The sequence below is a fragment of the Typopeltis vanoorti genome, chromosome 10 (assembly GCF_054136105.1).
Source record: "Typopeltis vanoorti isolate ZY-2024b chromosome 10, IOZ_Tvanoo_1.0, whole genome shotgun sequence".
Taxonomy (NCBI): domain Eukaryota; kingdom Metazoa; phylum Arthropoda; class Arachnida; order Uropygi; family Thelyphonidae; genus Typopeltis; species Typopeltis vanoorti.
Genome location: NC_143558.1, coordinates 14955903 through 14980079, shown reverse-complemented (window position 1 = coordinate 14980079; position 24177 = coordinate 14955903). Strand labels below are relative to the sequence as shown.

The 24177-nt window shown below is 35.9% G+C and overlaps 2 protein-coding genes across 7 annotated transcripts in view; one reads left to right on the top strand and one right to left on the bottom strand.

Moving 5' to 3' along the window:
• Window positions 1–7455, bottom strand: part of LOC150102184 (serine/threonine-protein phosphatase 2A 56 kDa regulatory subunit epsilon isoform-like) — a 270781-nt gene extending 263326 nt beyond the window's left edge. The window contains exon 1 of one of the 2 annotated variants that reach the window (XM_090399531.1): window positions 6599–7455. In XM_090399531.1, coding sequence (XP_090255657.1) covers window positions 6599–6761 — 163 coding nt within the window. In that variant the 5' untranslated portion in view covers window positions 6762–7455. The remainder of the gene's footprint in view (window positions 1–6598) is intronic. The other variant, XM_090399530.1, reaches the window with a different exon arrangement.
• A 14158-nt stretch (window positions 7456–21613) lies between these two features.
• The window catches only part of LOC150102183 (endoplasmic reticulum membrane-associated RNA degradation protein-like), a 197377-nt gene continuing 194813 nt past the window's right edge, over window positions 21614–24177 (top strand). For 3 of the 5 annotated variants that reach the window (XM_090399425.1, XM_090399422.1, XM_090399426.1), the window contains exon 1: window positions 21614–21891. The gene's annotated coding sequence lies outside the window, so the exon portion shown is untranslated. Of the gene's footprint in view, window positions 21892–22995; window positions 23217–24177 lie in introns of those variants that run through there. The other 2 variants (XM_090399424.1, XM_090399423.1) reach the window with 2 other exon arrangements.

Genomic DNA, 24177 nt, shown 5'->3' with positions numbered 1-24177 from the left:
GACTTCTGATTTACGCACCTATATATCCACAAATTTGGATCCACATCTTTCTCACATAGTTCTAAATGTAGCTAAACGTTCTACTCAACGTGCTTATAATAAACTAAGTCAACATCTTAACCGTAAATATGAGGCTCTTTCGTCTAAACAATCCAAGCCATTCATAACTCCAGATAATTGGATTGTAAATATATCCGGACGTCCTTTGACTAAAAGCGAAACCCTCATCCTTTCAAAAGGACATGATTTTTCTATTGTTCCAAATAAAATACCATATCTAGATTTCCTAGTTAACATTGAAAGGAATCTTAATCATCTAACCAGCGATAAAGCTAATGCTCTTCGCCTAGAAGTCGCTTCTTCTCTACTTAAGGCTAAACTTCCTCCTTCTAACATATCTCCTTCTGAAATGAAATCTTTACAGTCCTTGAGAAAAAATAATCACCTCATTATCACTAAAGCTGACAAGGGAAAAGCAACAGTAGTTATGGACTCAGTAAATTACAGAAGAAAACTTTCTCTTTTGCTTCGAGATCGCTCCACATATCAAGAAATTGATTATAATCCAACCAACAGACAACTAAAGAAATTAAATTCTCTCCTTGATGAAGTCATCAGTTTGGATAAAGACACAATTGAAAGACTTAAAACTCATTTTGCAAGACCTCCTAGATTTTATGGCCTTCCAAAAATCCATAAGATTGACTATCCTCTTCGTCCAATAGTAGATTGCATTGATTCTCCTACTTACCGTATAGCCAAATATCTAGCTAATTTACTGAAATCTTACATTGGCAACTCGAGTTCTTTTTTAAAAAACTCCTCAGATTTCTTAGAAAAATTAAAAGATGTCTCCTTACAACCTACAGATCTTATGGTTAGTTTTGATATAGAATCTTTATACACCAATGTACCTCTTAAGGAAACTTTAAAACTACTTGCTGACATCTTTCCTCAAGATATTATAAAACTATTCGATTTCGTTATACATTCTGGTTATTTCATATGTCAAAACAAATTTTATAGCCAAGTAGAAGGAACAGCCATGGGAAGTCCTCTTTCTCCAGCTTTAGCCAACTTTTATTTAGAACATTTAGAAAAAGTCCTCTTCACATCTAGTTTCCCTCTACCATCTTTTTGGGTAAGATATATAGATGACATATTTGCTATTTGGCCTCACAGTAAAAACACTTTATCTTCCTTTTTAAACAGTATTAATTCCTTACATCATCGCATAAAGTTTACTATGGAATTAGAAGAAAACAACCAGTTATCTTTTTTAGACGTTCTCCTCATCCGATCATCTTCAAATATTCTTACAACTACAGTATACAGGAAACCAACATTCACAGGTCGTTATATTCTGAAAGAATCAGCCCATCATCCATGTCAAAAAACAGGAATTATAAAATGTCTCATCAAAAGAGCCAAAACTAATTGTTCTCCTTTTGATTATCTACAGAAAGAACTTTCTACTATCCAGCAACACATGAAACTCAATGGCTTTTCTGAAAAAAGTATTCAACGTCTTCTTACATCTTATAATCCTCCACAAAACAACAAAGATTCAATACGTCGAGTACCTATTCCTTATATCTCCGGTATTTCAGAACCTATCGCAAGAATTTTGAAGAAATATGATTTAACAGCTACGTATTCTCCTATTAACAAATTGTCTTCTCATTTTCCTTCTCCTAAAGACAAACGCTCAACTTTATCTCTTCCTGGAGTTTATCAAATTCCTTGCAACTGTGATCTCTCTTACTTTGGACAGACTGGACGTTCTCTTGAAAAAAGAATCCAAGAACATCAATCATCCATTCTTCACAATAAACCTGAAAAGTCTGGTTTGGCTCAACACGGGATTGAAACTGACCACAGCATCCTTTGGTCCAAAACTCGCCTCTTACATAGATCCCGTTATAGGTTCGAACGTTTGTTCAAGGAAAGCGTGGAGGCCTTGCTCCATCATCCCAACCTGAATCGTAATGACTGCATATCTATATCAAAAATCTGGGAAAGCCTAATCAAGATTACTCATTAATTTTTTTTTTTTTTTTTTTTTTTTTTTTTTTTTTTTTTTTTTTTTTTATAGCAAATTCAATCATGTTTCTACTTCAAAATATTTCGTTTCATACTTAGTGATATAACATCACGCGGCATGTTCTAATTTCAACGATCTATTGTTAGTATTCTAGCTTGTATATATATATTTTTTAAACTGTTCTTGTAATACCACCGACGATGGTCTGCTATTTCCAGACCGAAATATTTGGTTAAATAAATATCTTTCTTGTGATTACGTGATTATATCATTCCCTATGATATTTCATAAACTATTGAAAGCTTTTGACTGAAAGTAATGATAATGCAATCACAACTCTCTTAGACACCTCATTCTGTTCATTTACCAATCTCGATGCAAAAAAATCTACTTCCTGTTTTCAGCATGTGAAACTATGGAACGTAATGAAAAGAATGGGTTATCCTCAATACATTATCAAGCTGATAGCTGACTTGTACAGGAAGTAAGAAGCCATGGTAAGAACAGGTGTTGGATTAACTGACTGGCTTCAGGTTAGAAAGGGAGTTAGCAAGGATGTATACTTTCTCCTCACTTGCTTAGTATCTATGCTGAGGACATCATGCATGTAGTAGGTGGTAGATTGATTAGCAATCTGAGGTATGCTGATGACACAGTACTCCTCTGTAATGAGAAGGAAAAACTAAATAAATTCTTGACAAAGTTGAGATCAAGAAAAGAGGACTTCAATTCAATCTTAGCAAGATGTAGTTTATTGTTCTCAAAGGAAATACAGACAGGGAAGCTCCTATGAAACAAGTTTATCTCAATGGAGAAAGAATTGAGGAAGTCAGCAAGTTTGAGTACCTGGGATCCATTATTAATGTGAAGAATTGTTGTTCAGAAGAAGATAAGGAATGGCTAAAACAACAGTCAGAGACTTGTCTAAAATCTGGAAAGATGAATCTGTCTCCACGGGAACAAAGTTGAGGATTTTGGATGCAGCTGTTTTTCCAACAGCGACTTATCGATGCGAGACTCAAAACCTAAAGAAGAAGAAGTCTGATAGGAAAAGGATAGTTGCTTTGAGATGTGGTGTTACAGAAGGCTGTCGAGGATGCTAGAAAGGATCAGTAGAATGTCTCCTTAAGGATATTTACAGAAGATAGTTGAAATACTTTAGACACATTGAAAAATGGAAGGAGGACTTCTCAAAACAGCAACAGAAGGAGTAATAGTTCCTTTTTCCAGTAACTTTACCATTTGGTAAACTTCCTGGAAAAAGAGACACAGGTAGCCCATCAATGGGATGGATAAAGTGTGTGTTGGGAATGACTGATCTTCAGAGTGTTGGCAGACAAATTGATAAGTGCTAGAAAGGATCAGCAGAACTTTAAGGCTCCTTAAGGATACTGACAGAAGAAAGCTGAAATACTGTGGTCACATTGAAAGGATGGAAGGAGGACTTCTCAGAACAGTAACAGAAGGCAAAGTTCCTGAAAAAAGAGAAGTGGGTAGACTGTCCATGAGATGGATGGGAAGTGTATTGGGAATGACTGAACTTCAGGGAGTTCAAGCCTCCAGAAAAGAATGCAACAGAACCAAATGGCAAGGATTGGTGCATATGAGCATATGAGTCACCATATGGCATCTGTTGATGTCCAATGAACAGATTGATGGAGGAAACTGGCTTTATTGTCATTAGCTAATGAACAAACCAAATTACTGACAAATCATTCAGGAAATTCATTCCATAGTATGAGTAACTGTTCCATTATTTGGCAGTGCATTTTATCTGCTTCTATTCAAGAAAGACCACTTCATACTTTTCTGCATATCGCATTTCTGAATTATGATTATCTTCATCTGGGCATCTCCACGGAGATATAGGACTCCTAACAGGAGGCCCACATAATGGCTATTAGGCCTCGCATTTACTATAATTGGCCTGGTTGGCCGAGTGGTTAGCGTAGCCGCTCTCCAGCCAAAAGGGTGCAGGTTTGAATCCCGCCATGGGCATGGATGTTTGTGAAAATACTAGTGGTGATGGGTGGTAGATGGCGTTGGTGTAAATAATGATGGTAGTTGCAGTTCACTGTAGTTGGTGGATTGAGTGGTGGAGACGGAGCTGTAGGTGTCCTCCCTCTATGAGTCTTTGGATTCCCTGGAGGTGTCACAAAGTAGTAATGATAATGCAATCACAACTCTCTTAGACACCTCATTCTGTTCATTTACCAATCTCGATACAAAAAATCTACTCCTCGCACTCTTATTCAATTTCCAAGATAATTCTGAAGCACACATATGTTGGCATTTATTTGCTATAGGCCGTGCAACCCTTTATGCAGGAGTGATATATAGAAAAATCTATATATATAATATATCTCTCTCTCTCTATATATATATATATATATCTATAATCTGATATATAGAAAATATGTGCCTCCATAGGCATCTGAAAGAACAATGTGTCAATTGGAAAATATGAGTTCAATTCTTGTTGCGAGAGGAACCCTTACATGGGATGTTTCAACTGCAGGTGAGTTAGCCGATCTAATACAGAAGTAGCAAAGTTTTTTCCTCCTGGAAACTCAGGTTTTTCATCCAGCATACAGCCAAATAGGCTATGAAAACACACAATTTACAGACATAAAATATTGGCAGTAGTAGTAGATAGCACTGTGTTTATGGTAGTGGTGATGCTGGAGTAGAGTGCCTTCCCATGTCCTTGCAGGTGTCACATAATAATAACCATAAATAACAATAATCTCTCCTCTCTCTCACCAGCAGCCAAATTTGGCAACCCATAACCTGCCACCTGCCTTCTAATTCTCTTCACCACTTCCTTATTATTATTATTATTATTATTACGGGTATCTCCATGGAGTCAGTAGACTCATCGCGGGAGACCCAAACTAGCAAAACAATATCTGTCATATCTCTTCTTGAATTCATTTACAGATGAAGAGCTCACAACAAAGTCAGGCAATGAATTCCACTCATTCACCACCCTCCAGGCAAAAAACCTTGTTCTGACACCTTTGTTAACCACACTCTTCTTTAATTTCCAGAGATGACCTCTTGTTCTTCCATCACTATCACACAGCTGAAACATTTCCCCTGCATCAATCCTATAAAAACCTTTTAGTAATTTGAATGCTTCTATCATATCCCCTCTTCTTCGCCTATCAACCAATCTCTGCAATCCACAAGCTCTCAATCTATCAACGTAGGGAACATTCCTTTCAGATCCAAGCAATCCAGAGCACAGTAGTTCAGATGTGATTATATTAAGATTTTATGGAGTAACAATAACTTTCTTATCTCAAGCAGTGTATTTATAAACATCCAAATGATTGTTTGCACTGTTGTTCCTTTCCACAATATATCCCCTGTACACTGTCATCTCCTAAAATCAACTTCTCAACATGTCTCTTCATTTCAATTTTTCTTGGGAGTATTAAATATATCAGCTCCTACAGGACCCATTAAATAACTTCTTATCCCATCCTTGCACATTCCATGACTGGTCCTTATACTATAATGATGACAAGAGTTCCATAATATCCATACCCAACAATTTTGTGCATCTCATTAAATCTTATGTATGTTAATGACATTCTTCAATCCAGATATATGCAGCTGTTGATAATGTTAAGAAGTAGACTCTGGTATTAAGTAGAGGAGTAAATTTGCAAACTTATTTTAGAAAGCAAATTTCACAGATTTTTGTATCATCATCATCATCATATAATGGCACTTATGAATTACTCGAAAAATCGAAATAAAAATCGTTAAAATAGGAATGGTAACTAGTTAAAGATTTTTTTCTCAAAACATTTTGATTATGAACACTTAATTCGGATAATGATATTCTATTACATTCTAATACTGATAGTGGTACACTACCACAACATTCGATGTCTGAAATTATTACTAGAATATGCATTGTAACTTGATTTTGTGGGCATTCATGTTCAGTTATACCATGCTGAAACAATATCCACTTCCAATAAAATGAAATCGTTACAGAGCTAGCCAAGTCTGTCCTGTTTGAAAGTCTCCAAATAAATTTCCTGTTTTGTTTAATGACCAATAGTCCAACATAAAATAGTTCGCCTTCCAATGAACTTTTTTTATTCATATCAGAATAAAAGACTTAAAAAAATCTCGCAAGTATAAAAATACTATCTTTAAACTCTTCCTGAATGCAAACCTCGGCATTAATGTTCCTATGTAAGCAATAAGGCCGTCGTAACTATTGATTCTATTAAAAATAGAAACAGTAAAAAATATTAAGCGCGTAAGCAAAACGTTCGTATAAATTATTTTCTAAAGCATCAACTTTATCCGTACAATATCACCTTTAATTAAAAAATAAAACAAAACAAAAAAAATCAACGTTACTAAAATTGCGGACTTCAGTGCATCACACATCAATGATAGGCTGAAGACTGCAATGACCAAGTCACGAAAATTATAAATGATAATTATATTAATTTTTTTTATTAATATACAGTGCATGAAATTATTTTACTTCCCATTATTTAAAAAAATAAGCCACAGTTAACTTACCTTTTAATAATGGCAACGGCTGCAATTCAACATCATTTGCTGACCTATAACGTGATGAACCCTGAGATTTCTTCTGTTTTCTTTTTAACGATCCCTTTTTAAAGGGATCTATTTTATCTACGAAAGTTGCCGAGGATACCGCATGTGATGGGTGGGATGACATGACTAACAATAAACTTGCTACTCCCACCAAAAACAAAATAATGTCACTAAAATACAAAAGGGCGGGACCTTTCTTGAAATTTTTGGTTTGGTCTGCATATACTTTGAAAGATGAAAATGGAACATCACCTTAAGTTAATAGCTATCATCCATATTATAGCGATCACCATAGTTGACCCTTTAATTCATCCCGAATGCGATTAGAATCAATGTAACCACAGTGGTATTCTTAAACCACTATGAGCTCTTATCATCTAGAGATGAAACGTCGATTGGGTGGAATACAGATAAATGCGTTACGTCTAGACGTAATGTTATTTTCACATTCACATCTAATATCCCAAGTAGGCCTACCATTCACAGTAGAGTTCAACGTTACACAAAAAGCATTTGGTAAACTAAAAAACGTTTCGCACTAGAAATATACATTCTTCTTTAATCAAACACTTCTATATAGTGGTCAACTCGCAAGTCGAAATCTTATAAAAGAGAAAAAATAACATTTCAAAAAAAAGTTGCATGGTGTGGTATCACTAAAGCAAGATATTTAATCCTTTTGAATATATGAACCACACATCAGCTGCCATAGCTCTAAATACTTAACATTGTCGGTAAATCGTGAGTTGTCGTACAAGCACATACATACAAACGGGCGTTCCCCTAATCCTAAGCAGGTTTAGATAAGAAGCAATTTAACCAATCACAATTTGTTTCACATCCTCATTTCTTCTTCATAACGGTGCGGGAATTTAAATCAAAACTCACTATTTTCAATGTGGCGCTGTAGTAACGCAACCATTCTTAAAATTCAACGAGAAAGGTCTGTTTATAAAAGTTTATTCCATCCATTCGCGATCTGTTCTTTGTATTTGAGAGTATTCTTGTAGTCACGACCTCAGCTTCATTTATCTAGTTAGAAATTCATAACAGACATCTGCACTTATGAAGTAAGCTGAAAAGCAAACTGTGTAATCATTTCAACGAGCACTACAAGTAACTACTTGGGAAAGAAATCATATTTTTAATAACTCATCGGTGTGATTAATTGTGATGAAAGGCACAGTTGCATAATAAGAAAATGTGGAAGATAGAATGGTAAATTAATTTTTTTTTCGACAATGGTAAATTGTTATATGACCATTAAGGAGCAAAGCCCAGAAAAACATATATAACAAGAAGGCGAAAACTATTATGAGTGGTGATTAGTGGCTAATCCAAAAGAGTATACCTATGGAATTCGTTCATTATGTGGCAAGTAAAAGATTATGGTAATTCCATTATAACTAGAGACACTAGGGGTATGAGGCCTTGATATAATTTCAGTTAACTACGTGTGGTATTCTGCAAATGAGTTACTTTTTAAAGTTGAAACAGTGGGTTCATTACGGTGAAAGAAAATAAAAACTTCTACCATCCATGAGATCAGTTAAAGGGGTCTTATAAAGGTTATTCGCGTCATTAGCAGAATTCGAAGGAACTCCATAGAATTGTTATGAGAAACACCTTCCATAGGTGCGGACTCCAGCAGAAGAAGAAACAAACTCCTACAAATTATTGCATAATCACTTCTATAGTGCATATCATCAGAACGGAAATGATATAATGCCAGGTGCTTGGGATGGATGGAATGATATATGAATGAACCAATAAAAAATTAAATAATAAATGATGCTTTTTATTATGCAGATGCTTTTGTTCCACAAAGCAAGTAGGCGAGGCAGTTAGGGCGTTAACTATTCTGTGTCCGGTTGTTGACAGTGATCATGCAGAACTCACTTGGGAAGTGACTAATATTAACTAATTATAAAAATCAAGTGGATATTAGATTCGCATTATTTCAAAGCCGAATGTAGAAACTATGAAAGTTTCGTAAAAATAAATTTAACCATATGTTCTTTGGTGAGCAAAGTTGACCAAAAAGCTTATGGGAATACTCCCGCCGGCATTAGGAGTTTGCCGAGCTTGGACCATTTACAAAATATGAACGCTGCCCATTAAGTTGTCCGCAGTAGTCCAATATATCCATATATTCTCTTTCTAATTAGTCCTTATTTGATAAGGTTTCACTGGCCTGACGACTGTTTCGAACTGGTTGGTTCTCTTCAGAGACACTATTTAGGTAAATGTCTCTATAAAAATTAGGCGATCCTCTGGACCACTTCCTACAAGTGACCGAAAGATCATCGAACTCAGCGTTGGTTGCGCACAGTGACAGGCTCACCCTACCACTGAGCAGAACCACTCATATTCCAGGGAAAAGCATCCACAAAGCTCCACACGGCCATGCCGGAAAACATCTTCCCTGGAGACGCAAAATGTTCTCTCAGGCAGAAACCTAAGAGAGCAAAAACTGTCTTTTGATACTAAAAAAAAGTCCTTAAAAGGACTGGCTTAAAGGGGCAAAGCATGAATGCTTCTCATCTTCTCCGTTATCTGTAGAAGACAGTGTAGGGATAAGGTGTTATTGAGCTATTAAAGTTCTGATCATGGCAGGAGGGTAACAGCAATAGCTAAGCTTCAGTTAAAACTTCATTGGCTACAGCATTGGCATCCATTACCCACCAAGAGCATTGGAGGGTAATCACCGCATCTCACTGTCGATTGGCATCGGATTCATACCACCCTAAAAAAAACTAGAAACTTCAGAGAGGTGTATCTTTCGTAAGCGAACTCTCGGTTGGTGAGTAAATTATTTACTAAAATAAAGAGACAAAAGGCTTCGGTTCGGCTACGCAAAATTATAAAAATCAAGTGGATAATAGATCCAGAATTATTTCAAAGCTGCATGTAAAAACTATGAAAGTTTCGTAAAAATAAGTTGACCAGAAAGATTGTGGGAATACAACCGCCCGCATTTACGAATTGCCCTAGCGTAGATCATTTAGAAAACATGAACGCTGCAAAGGCATCCATATATTAGCTTTCTAATTAGTCCATTTTTGATAATATCCACTTGATTTTTATAAATTTTGCATCGCCGAACCGAGCCTATTGGCTCTTTATTTTAGTGACCTTAACTTATTTTTTCGAAACTACAGATGAACAAGTTGGAGGTATGAAATATATTATAAAATATTGTTGGGTTAGTCTGGTTCGGACCCATCAAACATGTGCAAAAATGTCTGCATGTATAAGGCACTTGAGAAGAAAAGAGATCTGCAAGTTGTCCAATTGTGTCATGCAGACTACAGACAAGAGAATACAAAAGAACATGTAGATAGATCACTATGTCTTTACACGATTGCTAGGAGTATCAGAAGTAAAGGGTAGATTTTGTTGCGTTGGGCAATACGTTGGCACCTCAGATTGTAGGCATTAGTGAAACCCGGCTATCAAAATCAGACATACCAAATGGTATCAAGTGTGAAGAGTACAATAGTTTTAGGAAGGAGAGAGTAAATAGGGGAGGAGGGGTATGCTGCTAATGATATCTGATGACAAGAATCCAGTTAGAGTTGACACCTATCATTGTAGGTATACTACTAGCAGTATTTCATGTGGCAATGAGTTTGAAGCCATCTGGTCTGAGGTGGAATATAACAAGATCAATTATATAGTTGGGCTTTGTTACAGACCTGGTGGAACCGTTGATGACCTTGTCGGGCCCAAATTGTTCGTAATTTGCCGAACCAAGAGACGTGCATCATGGCATTCAATCACAATGATTCTTTCAAACTCCGTCGGTTCTCTTCTCGCATCTACCAGCTACAAACACGTGACTCAATGCACCTTGCCCAGCGGGGGGTTCATTGAATTCTTTCCAAGGAGTGTACGTCTGACTTATGTAAACATGAGTATATGCTTGCTGATATTTCTTGCTCTATAACAAGTCTCACGAACCTCTCTTCTAGGATATGACTTCTTCATAGCTCTCCACTCTTTTGGCCACTTTCGCTATCATCAGGATCCTAAATCTATCATCAGATCTGTCTAAAGGTATGAGTATAGAGGTCAAATTCTTTCTTGTACACACAGTCTCTCCTATATCCATCATCTACTCTTCTCTTACACAGTCTCCATGTCATCTCTAATATCTCAATTCTTAGTTAGTCCTGTTGCCTTTCATTGTCATTCTTCAATGACGCCAGTCACCTCTTCATTTACAAGCTCTCCTATCATACTTTTTTTCTCTTTCATGTTATTTCAACCACCTCTTGCTTCCTCAAGTATTGCATTCAGAATAGATATTCTAAAAATGCTGTCAAATATAGACTCTGTATTTATTATTATTATTATAAAAATCAGCAAAATTATAGGGAGCAGGCGAGGCCGTATCAATTATTCATTTGGAGAATGAATGCGCAATTCAATCCCTGCCGGTATCCAGTTACAGATAGTTGGCCCAAGACTACGATTGACAATGTTTAGCAATTACGCGGTAACTAATCTTAACACTATATGTTTATTTTTCTGTCTGAAACAGTGTGTGTGTGTGTGTGTGTGTGTGTGTGTGTGTGTGTGTGTGTGTGTGTGTGTGTGTGTGTGTGTGTGTGTGTGTGTGTGTGTGTGTGTGTGTGTGTGTGTGTGTGTGTGTGTGTGTGTGTGTGTGTGTGTGTGTGTGTGTGTGTGTGTGTGTGTGTGTGTGTGTGTGTGTGTGTGTGTGTGTGTGTGTGTGTGTTCTAATGTTGATTATCTTCAGATAATGGAACGAAAAACCCGAGTATCAGGAATGATCAATATAAATAAACAAAACAAACAAAAAAAAAAAACTCTGTGCCCGTGGCATAGATTGAGAATATCGGGAACTCGAAAAAATGCTGAGTTCCAGTAGGTGAATAGAATTAAACTCACGACGCTCTTTTTTGGGCAGTCTATAGCACACCACCACTTCCAATGAGACTATTTTATTAAACCAATGGGACATGTATACATCATAGTAAATAATATTTACAATGCCCTGAAATTTTACCCTGAGAAATATCACTATTTCTCTATTTTTGTGAAACTGCTTCTCACAGTTCTTTAGTCCTGCAAACCATCGTGGATTATGAGTAAGTATATCAACGTTTTCGTTTGACCAATTTTTTAAATTATTTTATATTTAAGATTTATTATAATGACTATGTAGCTCAGTCAGAGTGGTGTGTTCCATCCATGCCACTAGACCGTAGGGAAAAAGAACGTTGTAAGTTCAATTAGTCGCAGAATAGAGGAACTTTTACTAAGCCCTTTTTCTACCTGTTCCAGAGTTAGTAGATCTATGGCACGGGAAAGCGACTTTTTCTCACTGAAATTTATGTCCTTCATCTAGTAAACTCAAGAATATCGAACTTACAGCCCAAATTATTTTTAGATAGTAAAATGTAGTTTAGGATTAGGGACCAAGAAATTGTGGCACTTGTCTGCCGCCTCTCTTTGTAGAATGCCACATATATTAATTATAGTCTTGGGACAGTTCTCTCTGATTGGCTACAAGTGAAGATTGAACTGCATCTCAGTATCCAAAAATTCAGATAGGGCTAAAAGGGCTTCGTTGGCTCGCTATAGAGTAATAAAACGCTTTAGTGTAGATTATTTTAGACATTTGTGACATATTTTAATTTTGTTACATTAAGGTTTGTAGACTTATTCCATTTGTTTTACTTTTATGAATAGAACCACCATAGCTTTGTCGGTATAGACGAAGCCCTTTGATCAGAAAGACCTGGATCACCTTTAGACTGAAGATGAGTTAACCGGTCTCATAAGGGGATCAGAGGGGTTTTGTCCCTCAGTACAGAAAAATGGGAAGTGACCTCCTAAGGACTTCCAGTCCTCTACATTGATCTTTTCCAAACGGTTAGAGTTCCACATCATCTCTCGCTCTCACTCACACATAAAGTTTCTCCTATTCAGCAACAATCTAGATAATTGACTTAGTCTTTTCATGGACAGGGATCTTCTAAGCACTTTCATTCTTGTACATTGATCTTTCCAAAGTTTTGATTCCACTGTACAGTACTTTGATCAGGTCAGATATAGATTACTGTGTACAAATATAGTCACCAGGTTTTCAAAAGGATGGTGAGGTGTAGGATAGGGTTGACGAAGTTGGTTTCTAGTCTCTGGAATGTTGAATATGAGGACAGGTTAAGAGAATGCAAATTACAAAGCCCAGTAGATTGAAGGAAGAGGGGGGGGAGACATGATTCAGACGTATAAATTGTAACAGTGCCTGCCCTAGGAATTTTGTTGCTCCGTGCAATAGTATATTTTGCCGCCCCTTTCCCCTAAAAAACTCTTTTAATGACGTATTAAAAGCCACGATGTTAAGCTAGGCTTCAACATGTGTGATCATAAATTCTAAATAGTAACATTAGCTAATGAAAAATAATCATAAACTATATTTCTTTACAGAAAGAGAGACAATTAACCCTTTAACGGTAGAATTTTGTTCTGAAAATGTGCATCTGCATGGGTAATTAAAATCAATTGCTACCAATATCGACATTACTGGGATCGCAATGAGAAGTACTTGCCTTGAACTCAGAATTTTTGGTTTCGGTCTTTTCGCTTATTTTCTTTTGTACCACATTAACTGTTTCAGTTTTTAGATATTTATGCAAAGTCATGCTATGATTCTGAATATCTCGTTCTTCTTCCGATTTTCGTTTGCGAAATTCTGCATCTGAGCGGGGTTTTTTTTATCAAAGGACCTCTTCAATATGAATTAAAAAATTATACTGAATTTTATCAGACATTCTGGAATGTTAAAATTATTTTAAAAGCTAAATCCTAATAAATGTATCAAAAAAAGTATTATTAACAATCACTGCACAACTGTATTATGAAAATACATAAATACAGTTTGTATTTATGTGTTTTGATTCTATTTCTTTAATTGGTTTACTCTTAACCAATTATCTCATTATGATCGTTTGGTCTCATTGGTTAAATAAGATTTATCCTCAGTCAAGGTCAACAGTGGAATCGGAAATAAATGCAAAATAGGTGTTCTATTATAGTCACGTCGTCTGATATTAACACCGACAGTGCGATATTAAACGTAACATAATACCACATTATTTTAAACGATTATGATTTAAAAACAAAAATATGCAGTACAATGAAGTATTATTATATAAAAATTTAACGATTTCCTGAAGTCTGGTTTCAACAGAGAAGGAATAAATGACTTTTTTATGATTTATTTTTCGCATACTTTAGGCTGATTTTGCCGTTCCCAAAAACTTGTCGCCCATTACAAATGCACGAGTTCCACCGTCGGTAGCGCTGGCCCTGTGTAAGGGGTAATTACCAGAGTAGAGTTTTTGTAGTGGCATAGCTACAGCTTTTGCCGCCCCTCTCAATGCACACCAAAATACTACAAAAAAATCAAAACGACGTATGGGGAAATAAATTAAAACACTGTTTATTTTTGAAGTAAAACTTTAATTTCAACATTTTCAAATGTTATTTTTCTTGCTTTTCTGTTAGCAAAATCGTCGATGACATTGGCCAACCTATTTCATAGTAATGTAGGTAATTCTTAATCAATTTTATTTAGAAAACCTCCTCTCACAACTAGCAACACTTACAGCAATAGTGAAGAAAATTTGCAGTGGTATTACAATATTTTGAACTGAGTTCTCGAGACTGCATTTTGGAATTAACTGCAAAAGTTCAAAAAGGTTCAAAGTGCCGCCCGGGGCGTACCCCCCCCTCCACACCCCCACTAGCTATGCCACTGAGTTTTTGCATTAAGAATGGTGGGTGATTGGAGTGGATTCAGAGTGTGGTCGTGCAGGGACAGTGAGTGTATTTAAGTCGAGGTACGATGAGCTATAGCCTGCGTAGCAAAGTCGATATAAACTAAGCCCTTTGGTCGAAAAGTCCTGCGTTCGATTCCCGTCATGACGTGAAGAACCCTTATCTGGTCTTTGCAACAAATGGTGAGTTAGTCAGTCTCATACGAAGGTAAGGAGTTTTCCTCTCAGGGTTTTTGACCTCCAGAACAAGCAAAGTAGCTCCGCGAACACACTTATTTATAGACATAGGACGAACTGGGAGGCATGGAGCTAACCACTTTATCCTCGAGTTACGGTTGCGGTTGCAAAGTCAAAAAATAGTAGGTAGGTCGTGGGTGCTTAAGTGCCTGTCAGAACCACGGATGGATGGATATGAGCTGTGCATGTGAGAGTGGTGACCTTCCACGAGGTCTCTTGCCGAGAGATTTGCCTCTTCATTGGACATAAGACTAATTGCACTGGAATTACATATGCCTCTGTATGAAGAAGAAAAGTGAAAGGTCATGAATTACATGAATTGAAAGGAGTGGAAGTTGATGTGCAAGATAAGGAAATAGAAACATCACAGAGATAAGAAGAAATGATTGAAGACAAAGTACAGGTAACCATCGTATAACGCGGATGTTAGGTTCCATAGAAATGCCGCGTTATATAAATCGCGTTATACGAGACCTAGATCAGATAGAAAAAGTAGGGTTAGGTTCCGAAATCGTTTTTTTTTAAATTATATAAACAACAATGACATATCCAACAAAAACAGTATTTTTATTTAATTCGGGTAATTCATGTAAGTTAAGAAAACATAAACTATGACAAATACGTAGTATAAAATTATAAAAATTACAAACTGTACATAAATTTCATTGCGCATAAATGTTTTAGACACACACAATAAAGTGTCTAAAATAAAATAAAAATAAAGCGCATATTTTAATCGTCATCACTCTCTTCAGAAATAACATTTCGTAGATGTTCTTTAAGTGGCCGGAGGTCGTCACCACTTGAAATCTCTTCGACATCATTTGTATAATTCCCATTGCATAATTCGGCTGGTTTAGTCATCAAGAAGTCAGTAATAAGACTTTTCTTTCCACTATGCTGCAATTTTTTTTATTATTATGTTCATAATATGGCGCTAAACAAATATCCAATTGTTTCGTGAATTTTCCCGAGAGCTCCATTGAGAGATCATTACTCGTAAAATAACTTCCTAACTTTCTTGCCAAGTCCAATCCTTCTGCTAATTTCTTTAAACTGAATTCTTTAACGGATTCATCACAATCAAAATCTTCGGCAGAACTTTTTCCGCCATTTGGTTCGAAGCCATCTATTAATTGTACCAGTTCCTCCTATTTTAAATCTGTTTCTCCATCAATTAATTCACTTATTTCGTTTTCAACCATATCGCAAAGCCCTCTCCACCCTCTCCTCGGCTTCCCCTGGAGATACGAAATTTGTTCCAATACGGCTTCAGGCCATATTTTTTTCCAGCAAGCATTCAGCATAAAGGGTTGTAATTTCATAATGGACAGAGAAATAATTTTTACACAATTCAATATTGAAAACTCTTTCCACGCTTGAGGTAGTGTCATATTTGGATTAGATTCTATTTTTTTCAAAGTTAATTGGAATGTTCGCAGAATATAATATGACTTAAATGTTGATATTATTTCTTTGTGGAGTGATTGAATAAGTGAAGTAGTATTAAGCGGCAAAAAGTTATTTTAATATTCGGATTGCTTAAATTTGTTGGGTGGCCTGGTGCGTTATCTAAAATTAGTAGAATTTTGAAGTCCATATTCTTTTTCTTTGTGTAACTTTCTACACGGGGTACAAAACACTTGAAAAACGAATTTTCAAACATGCTAGCTATAACCCATGCTTTTTTGATAGCCCACCAATTAACATGTAGGGTGGACTTGTCGAGCCCTTTCATCGCACGAGGATTTGCAGATCGGTTAATAATCATTGGTTTTGTCATGTAATCATCTGATGTATTACTACAAAACAGTGGAGTAATTCTATCTTCGGAAACTTTGAATCCAGGAGCTGATCTTTCATTTCTCGAAATATAGGTACGTTTTGGCATTTTTTTTTCAATATAACCCAGGTTCATCCGCACTGAACACCTGGTCTGCACTGTAACTACCTTCTTTAATGATTTTTAAAAGTTCTGCTGGGTATTTCTGGGCAGCTTCAACATCTGCTGATGCTGATTCTCCCTGTATTTTAAGATTATACAAAGAAAACCGCTTTTTAAAGTTTTCGAACAACCCTTACTGGCACAAAATCCATGCTGAGAAATTTCTTCTGAAGAATCTTGATCAAGTTCTTTAAAATGTTTATAAACGTTGACAGCTTTTGTCTTAATAAGGTGTCCATCCAAAGGAATTTTTCTTAGTGCAATCTTCTATCCAGAATCATTAGAGATTTCTCCATTTTTTTCTATTAGAATATGGCGAACACTAGCAACGCGCTTTCCACTTACCGTTGACCCAACAATAACACTTTCTCGGATTTTATGTTCATTTTGTTTGATTGTTCGAATTGTTGATTCATTTAAATTCAGAGTCCTTGCAACAACACCTAGCTGGCATTTCTCTAATTTTCAACCGATCCAAGATTTTAATTTTTTTTTTCGAGAGAAATGAATTTCCTCTTTAATGTTGCTTTTTTCCATTTCGTTGCAGTTTTAGTGGCCATTACAATAAAAATAAACTTTTACATTAAAAAATAATTCACCAGAAAATAAACTGTTCTGCTAGAGAATAACACACTTATGATTTTAAAATTTTCTTCTATCTTAGAAGACAATTTTCAACAATAAACACTTTATACAGTAAACCCTAGATGGCGAACCTATGGCACTCGTGCCAGAGGTGGCACGTCTGGGAATTTTGCTGGCATATCAAAAATTTACAGGTGATATCCTTTTATATGCTTATAAATTATTCCATTTTTTTTTTTAATTGTTACAATACGTATAAACTGAATTTTGTTTTACACAAGACAGCTGCTATAAAGACGTGCACATGATTGCTGCAGTATTAACAAAAGATCGCGCGACCCAAAGACAAAAGCGACCGACAAGTGTTGAGTTGAAATGCTAATTCTCTTCAATCGAATTCCATAACATCTGAAACTGTCATAACAACATTCACTATTAGTTTTAACACATTCACAACAGGGTGTCATTTATCGTTCCGATGGAATTTCTCATTACTGACTGGCTCAACTCACACAACTGTTTCAACCCTTGGTTGGATTTTATGGCTTCTTCTTTGCGTTTGAGGTGGCAGGCGAACTCACACATTCATTATATGGCATGTTTCAATTCTTGGTAGTCTCTGATTTTAAGTTAGCCTTTATGATCTGTCATAATGACATCGAGAATTTCAAATGCAATAAAAAAAAACACTTATTTCATAATTGAAAAATTGGACAATAGTTTATAGTTTGACACTGTATTTCGGTGCAACATATGGTTTTGCTTGAGTCTATACAGCATAGTTTCTGTGAGAGGGGACATGTGATTCATTAGTTAGCGCCATTTTTATTCTGTCTCTAATTGCACTATTTGTTGAGAATGACACAGACTGCAAAAGCCCTCTGTACAGTACCTTATTCAGTGATACAATAAAACCAAATTCGATTCATATAACTACTTGCGCGATACGTGCAACGAAGATAAAATTTGATTTTTAAGTCGCGCGGTGAAAAATATGAAAAAAATAAAATAATATAAATAAAGGGTTACTAGAAATTGTAGACCGCGTTATATCGAAACTGCGTTGTAAATACATTGTGTAAATACCGCGTTAGACGAGGGTTACCTGTATACTTCTTTGACAGACTTACTGTTATAACCGATGAAAAAATCGAAGCATAAGATGATAAAATGTATCCGGGCACACCTGAAGATGATGCTGATGAAGAGACTGAAACAACCAGAAAACATCCAGAAAGTGTTAAAAAAATTGTTTAGAAACAGAATCGGAACAAGTGATTGAAAAAATTAGAAAAAACACAGGAAAGTATTAAAAATGAAATAAACAGTATAAATACACTGGAAACAGAATCTGGACAGGAAAATGAAATAAATCGAATTGAAAATCAAATGAAGAAACAAAGGACACGCCGCACCTAATACCGAACTTTAAATCGCAAAGAGAAAAAAGTGTACACCGGCAATGATAGCAAGTGGCAATTGTAATCCAAAAGAGAGAAGGATGAAAATAAAAGTCACTACAAATATCACAAGAACAAGAAATAAAAAAGGCAGTGAAAAAATCGAACAGAGAATCATGTAAATACACACAACATGAAATTATGAGCCTAAATTGTAATGGTCTAAACCACAAAGATACTCAAAACTTATTAGTCAATCAAATATTTATATATTTTCCAGATATTATAATAATACTATAAAAAAACAACAACAAAACTTTGCTCTATAGAACCCGTGCAACAATTTGAAAAAAATATATCTCTCTATTATATCTTAATCAACAAATCTGCAAATAAAAGTAATAGCAGTGGATTAATAACATTGATAAAATATAGCCCGAACATTCAGTTACTTTCTCTTGCCCATAATGCATAGAGTGTAGAAGTTGATGTAGTGTTCGAAAACAAAGTGGGCAATCCCATTAATGTACGAGGGTGGCTTGAAATGTTCTCGGCCTAACAATAAAAAAGGAATTTATAATTTCAAAATTATTTTTATTTTTCAACATAATCTTCCTTAAGACTAATACATTTATTCCAGCGATGCTCCATCGACATTATCCCGTTCCTGTATTGGTTCTCAGTAACATCTGCAAAATATCCCTCTACAGCTGCCATCACCTCTTGATTCAAAGAAAAACGCCGACCCGCAAGGAAGAGTTTTAGTTTTGGGAAGAGATAGAAGTCACAGAATAGGGTGGATTTTCCAACAATTGACAGTGCAGAATCCTTAATTTTCCCATTGCCAAAACACCTTTGTGGGCAGGTGTATTGTCCTGATGAAAGATGATTTCTTTTCTTCTGCAAACCTGGTCTTTTCTCACGAATTTTTTCATCTAGTGTTAAAAGATGGGAATAATATTCCCCGGCGTTTTATTCTTTTCAAGATAATTAATAAACAAAATGCCTTTAACGTCCCAAGACACTGATGCCATGACCTTTCATGCTGATGGAACCGACTTTGTCTTCTTTGATGGTGAACAACCAGCTTCTGTCTGTTTTGACTGCTGTTTGAATTCTGATGTGTAATAGTGAATCTCATCCATAGTAAAAAATCGAGAGTGCAAGCGTGGCACCCATGTTGCACAAATCTTTTTGATTTGCAATTCTTCATGCAAAATACATCCTACACGTTCTTTTGAAATGCCTATGGTCAGCAATTTCACGTACTTGACTCGCCGGCATCCAATACCATATCATGCATTTGATCAATGATTCCTGGTGTTGTTACACTTTTTGGACGCCCTTCACACGGATCATCTTCAAGGCTGGTACGGCCACGTTTAAACTCGGCAGCCCTTTCTTATTTGTCGAAAACGAAGGAAAAGAGTGCCCATAAACATTTATGAACTTCGAACGAATTTCTTTTGGCGTTAAACCTTTTTTTACAAAGAATTTTATAACTGCGTGATACACGATTTTTTCCATTTCAAGGGATACATTGATTGAATGAGTTTCAATTTCACCGGATGCTTATGAGAGATGTAACAGGAATAATATATTGCCGATAATGATGCCATCTATGGTCGAGGCCCAGAACGTTTCAGATCACCCTGTTATATTGACTAACAAAACCTAAAGAAAAAAGAACGTTTTGGAACTAATAATATATCATGTATTGCAAAGAAAGAAAAAACATAGCAGTAGTAGGAGACATGAATTTCATAGAAAACAAGATAAAAGACCAAGAAAAAAAAACAACTGAAGTACTGCAAAAGAAACATACTAACATATTTAAAGACCGCGGACTTACCAGTGAATTTAGGTTTTTATATCGGATGAAAAAGGAATTCACCCACTTAACACCATGCAATGCATCTGGAATCTACATTCCAGGCCTATCGAGGTATAACTGTTAAAGGCGTTAAACATACTCCAGTTGTCTTTAGTGTTCACCACATGGTAGAGGCTAAACTTCAGTTTTATCAAAAAGAAAAACGAAAAAAATAATTTAATCGGAACTTTCCATTATTGAAATTCAATCAAAAGCTGAGGAAAGTGAATTTAATACAGAAATAAAAAAAATAATAATATCAGAAAAACTTGAAAATGCAGTAAGTACATGGGAAACACCACTGCCACTGAGCTACACAAGCAATTATCATCTTTATTATTATTATTTTTTTATTTTATTTTCAATCAAATCAGCTGACGCCTTTTTATTCCCGTATATAGGGAGTCGGCGAGGTCGTTTTTTTTAGCCCTATCTAACTTTTGGAGACTGAGTGGACAGTTCAATCAATCTCCAACTGGTACCCAATCGGAGATAGCTGGCCCAAAGGTATCACTAATTAAGCGGCTCGCGGTGAAGAGAGACGGCTCAACAAGTGTCGCCATCTCGTGGTCCCTAACCATAACATTCGTATTTAATGTCTGAAATAATGTGGGTTCTACGGTCGATTTTCTCGAGTTAACGGAACGAAAAACCCGAGTTTTCGGGAGAAAAAACCGGCTTGCCCGTGTCAGAGATCGACTAACTCGGGAACCGGTCGAAAAAAGGCTTAGAAAAATTTCTTCTAGTCGCCGACTAGATTCGAAACCAAGTCTTCCTTTATGCGGCCCACGCCGTGGTGTGCAAATTCCCATTTATTTTATTTTATTTTATTTTATTTAACAAGTAGAGTATTTATTCTCTCCGAAGTCGTGATTTAAAAACAGCAACTCACAAAAAACAAACAGAGAATATTTTACTAGATATGCTCTACTATATTTCAATTTTTTCCCTTTTTTTTTAAATTAAAGTAGAATAAAAATAGTAATATATTTTGTTAATGTATCAATTCTAAAGATGCTAATTTTGAACCAATTTTCAGTAAGATTGTTTTTTTAATATTCGCGTATCGGAGAGGAGGGCGCATTTTTATAAACAAAATGAGACTGTGATGTTTGATTATTCTCGTATGTATATTTGGCATTGGTGCAGTTCTTCAGGTGGATGTATATTTCCATTGGTTATTGCTGACAGTGATGTGCAGTTAATCGAAAAGTACCAATATAATATGTTTGTTGTAAATTATCATGCACAATAATGAAATTCGAAAAATTTGAATGATGTAATTTGTGTGATCGGAAATAAAATAGTACGTTCATAAGCAGAGTATGTTTTGATTTCCTGAATACAAACTTTTCGAATAAAGTACAACTTTTCAATTGAAATTGTATATGAAAGGATTAGAGGTATCTAAATGTTAGTTTTGAGTCTTTATTTTAGTTGCACGAGTTAAGTTAATGGAAGTTTATTAGAATGTGTTTATGCTCAGAGAGCAGCCACTGTTTTGATGGTTGCTCTGTGTGAAATTCCGCATTCGCAAGAAACTGCTAGAAAAATGAATAAATAGAACTTTCTCGTCTGTTTACTGGCCCTCTAGGGATTTACCATACCCATCGAAAAGTACATTTCACAAAATGCATGACACTTGTAGAAAAATTTTTCACTTGAGTATTATTTGTTCTATAGATAGTTGTTCCTTGGTGCTGCACTATTGGCAGCAGTGACTTACTCGTCGTGGGAATGTAAGATGATGGTATGGCTCAATAATTGTGCACAAGCATGCTGAACACCATTAGGCACTGCTGAAAACTGAAAAGTCATTTAAAGAGGATGTATTACTTGCTGTTACGTGCGTGTTTAAAAGGAGTATTAATAAGAACTACTCTAACATGTATTGATAAGGAGGTGGTTGTGCTACTCTATAAAGCACTGGTCACATTACACTTGGATTTTTGTGCTCAGATATGCTCACCTGGTTTCAGTGCGATGTGGAAACATTGGTGAGGGTTCAGAGACGATTAACTAAGACAATATCAGGACTACGGAATGGTGGCTATGGAGAGAGGTTAAAGAAATGTGAATTGCAGTTTGGTGGATAGAAGGAAAAGAGTTGATATGATAGAGATGTAGAAGTTAGTGAGGGGATTTTACAAACAGTAGAAGACAAGAGGGAAAGAACCAGAGGCCATTCCTGAAAGTTATGTAAGAGTGTAGTGAAGAGGGGGGTGTGAAGAGTAGATTTTTTACATGGGGAATTGTGACTGAATGGAACACATTACTAGAATATGTTTGTAATGCAGGTAGTGGTGTTAAGGATTTTAAGATTCAGTATGATAAATATCTGGTTGGCCGAGTGGTTAACGTATCCACTCTCCATCCAAAAGGCTGTGGGTTCGAATCCCACTGTGGGCATGGATGGTTGTGATTGTCTGTGAAAATAATAGTGGTGATGGTGGACAGTGGATGGCGTTGGTGTAGATGAGGCGATTTATGGATGAGGTTGAGTGGTGGAGACGGAGAGTTGTAGAGTAGGTGCCCTCCCTTGATGAGTCTTAGGACTCCCTGGAGGTGTCAAATAATAATAATAATATGTCATCAGTTGAATGAGCCCCCCACAATGGTCTTCCAACTCCATGGAGGGTGTAATAATATAATATTTTTTTCCTGTTCATGCTGCCATCTTTCTCTTTTATTAAGAAAGACAAGGGGAACTTTATTATTTATTTAGAGAGTAAGTTATCTATTTTCTTTGTTTAGCTGGTGGTAGTAATAAAAAATTTCAGATCATAGATCTAGTCCTGAAAGAGTAACTGGCATGTTGCAGACTTCAGTGACTGAATTCATCAAAATGAATACTCAAAAGTGTTATATACAATTATTTGAATTATTTCTATTTATTAGTTAAAATTCAGAGTTGCGGTTCTGATTCAAAGAATAAAAAGATGAAACTGAAATATTCTGTGATTGATAATTACTCATAAATTTGATAAATGCAATGAATTAATAAATGCTTGAAGGTACTAAAAAAACACTAGTTTTTTTAGTACCTTTATTGAAATTACGTTTTTTAAAGGTACATTTCACAAAATGCATGACACTTGTAGAAAAATTTTTCACTTGAGTATAAAGTAAATTATACTTACCAAGAAAGTATATTCTTGTTTATTACTTTACCAAAGTATATTCATACAAAGTTTGCTAGTGAAGTATATTTTCAACTAGGCTACTGATTTCATATTAATTACCTCATTATTCCACAATGCAAAACACTCTCCCTTTTGGATGTGTGTATACTGTATTAAGGAGAGCCAATATCAAGACTGGTTTTGACCTTTATTGAAGTCCTGTTAAACTTTGGGCTCCTCTCTCCAAAAGCTAAAGATCACTGAGTGACCTGAAAGGATCAGTATACTAAATTCATTGCTCCTGACCTGAATCACTCCACGACAGGAAACTCAGCAGTGGTTCCACTCAAGAACTGCTCTACTCTCCAGTAAGCAAGCTTGCCATCACTAGTAGCCAGACTTAATGCAGAAGTCGTATTATTCATTACAAGTAGTAAAAAAGTGTATCATGATCAAGTAAGAAGTGATGTGAAAGAGCGGGAGAGTAAGGCAGGAGAGGTTGAAGTGGTGCTTATGATTAAAGAAGCGGGTAGCATGAGAGTAGAGAATGAGAGAACAAGCGTGCAA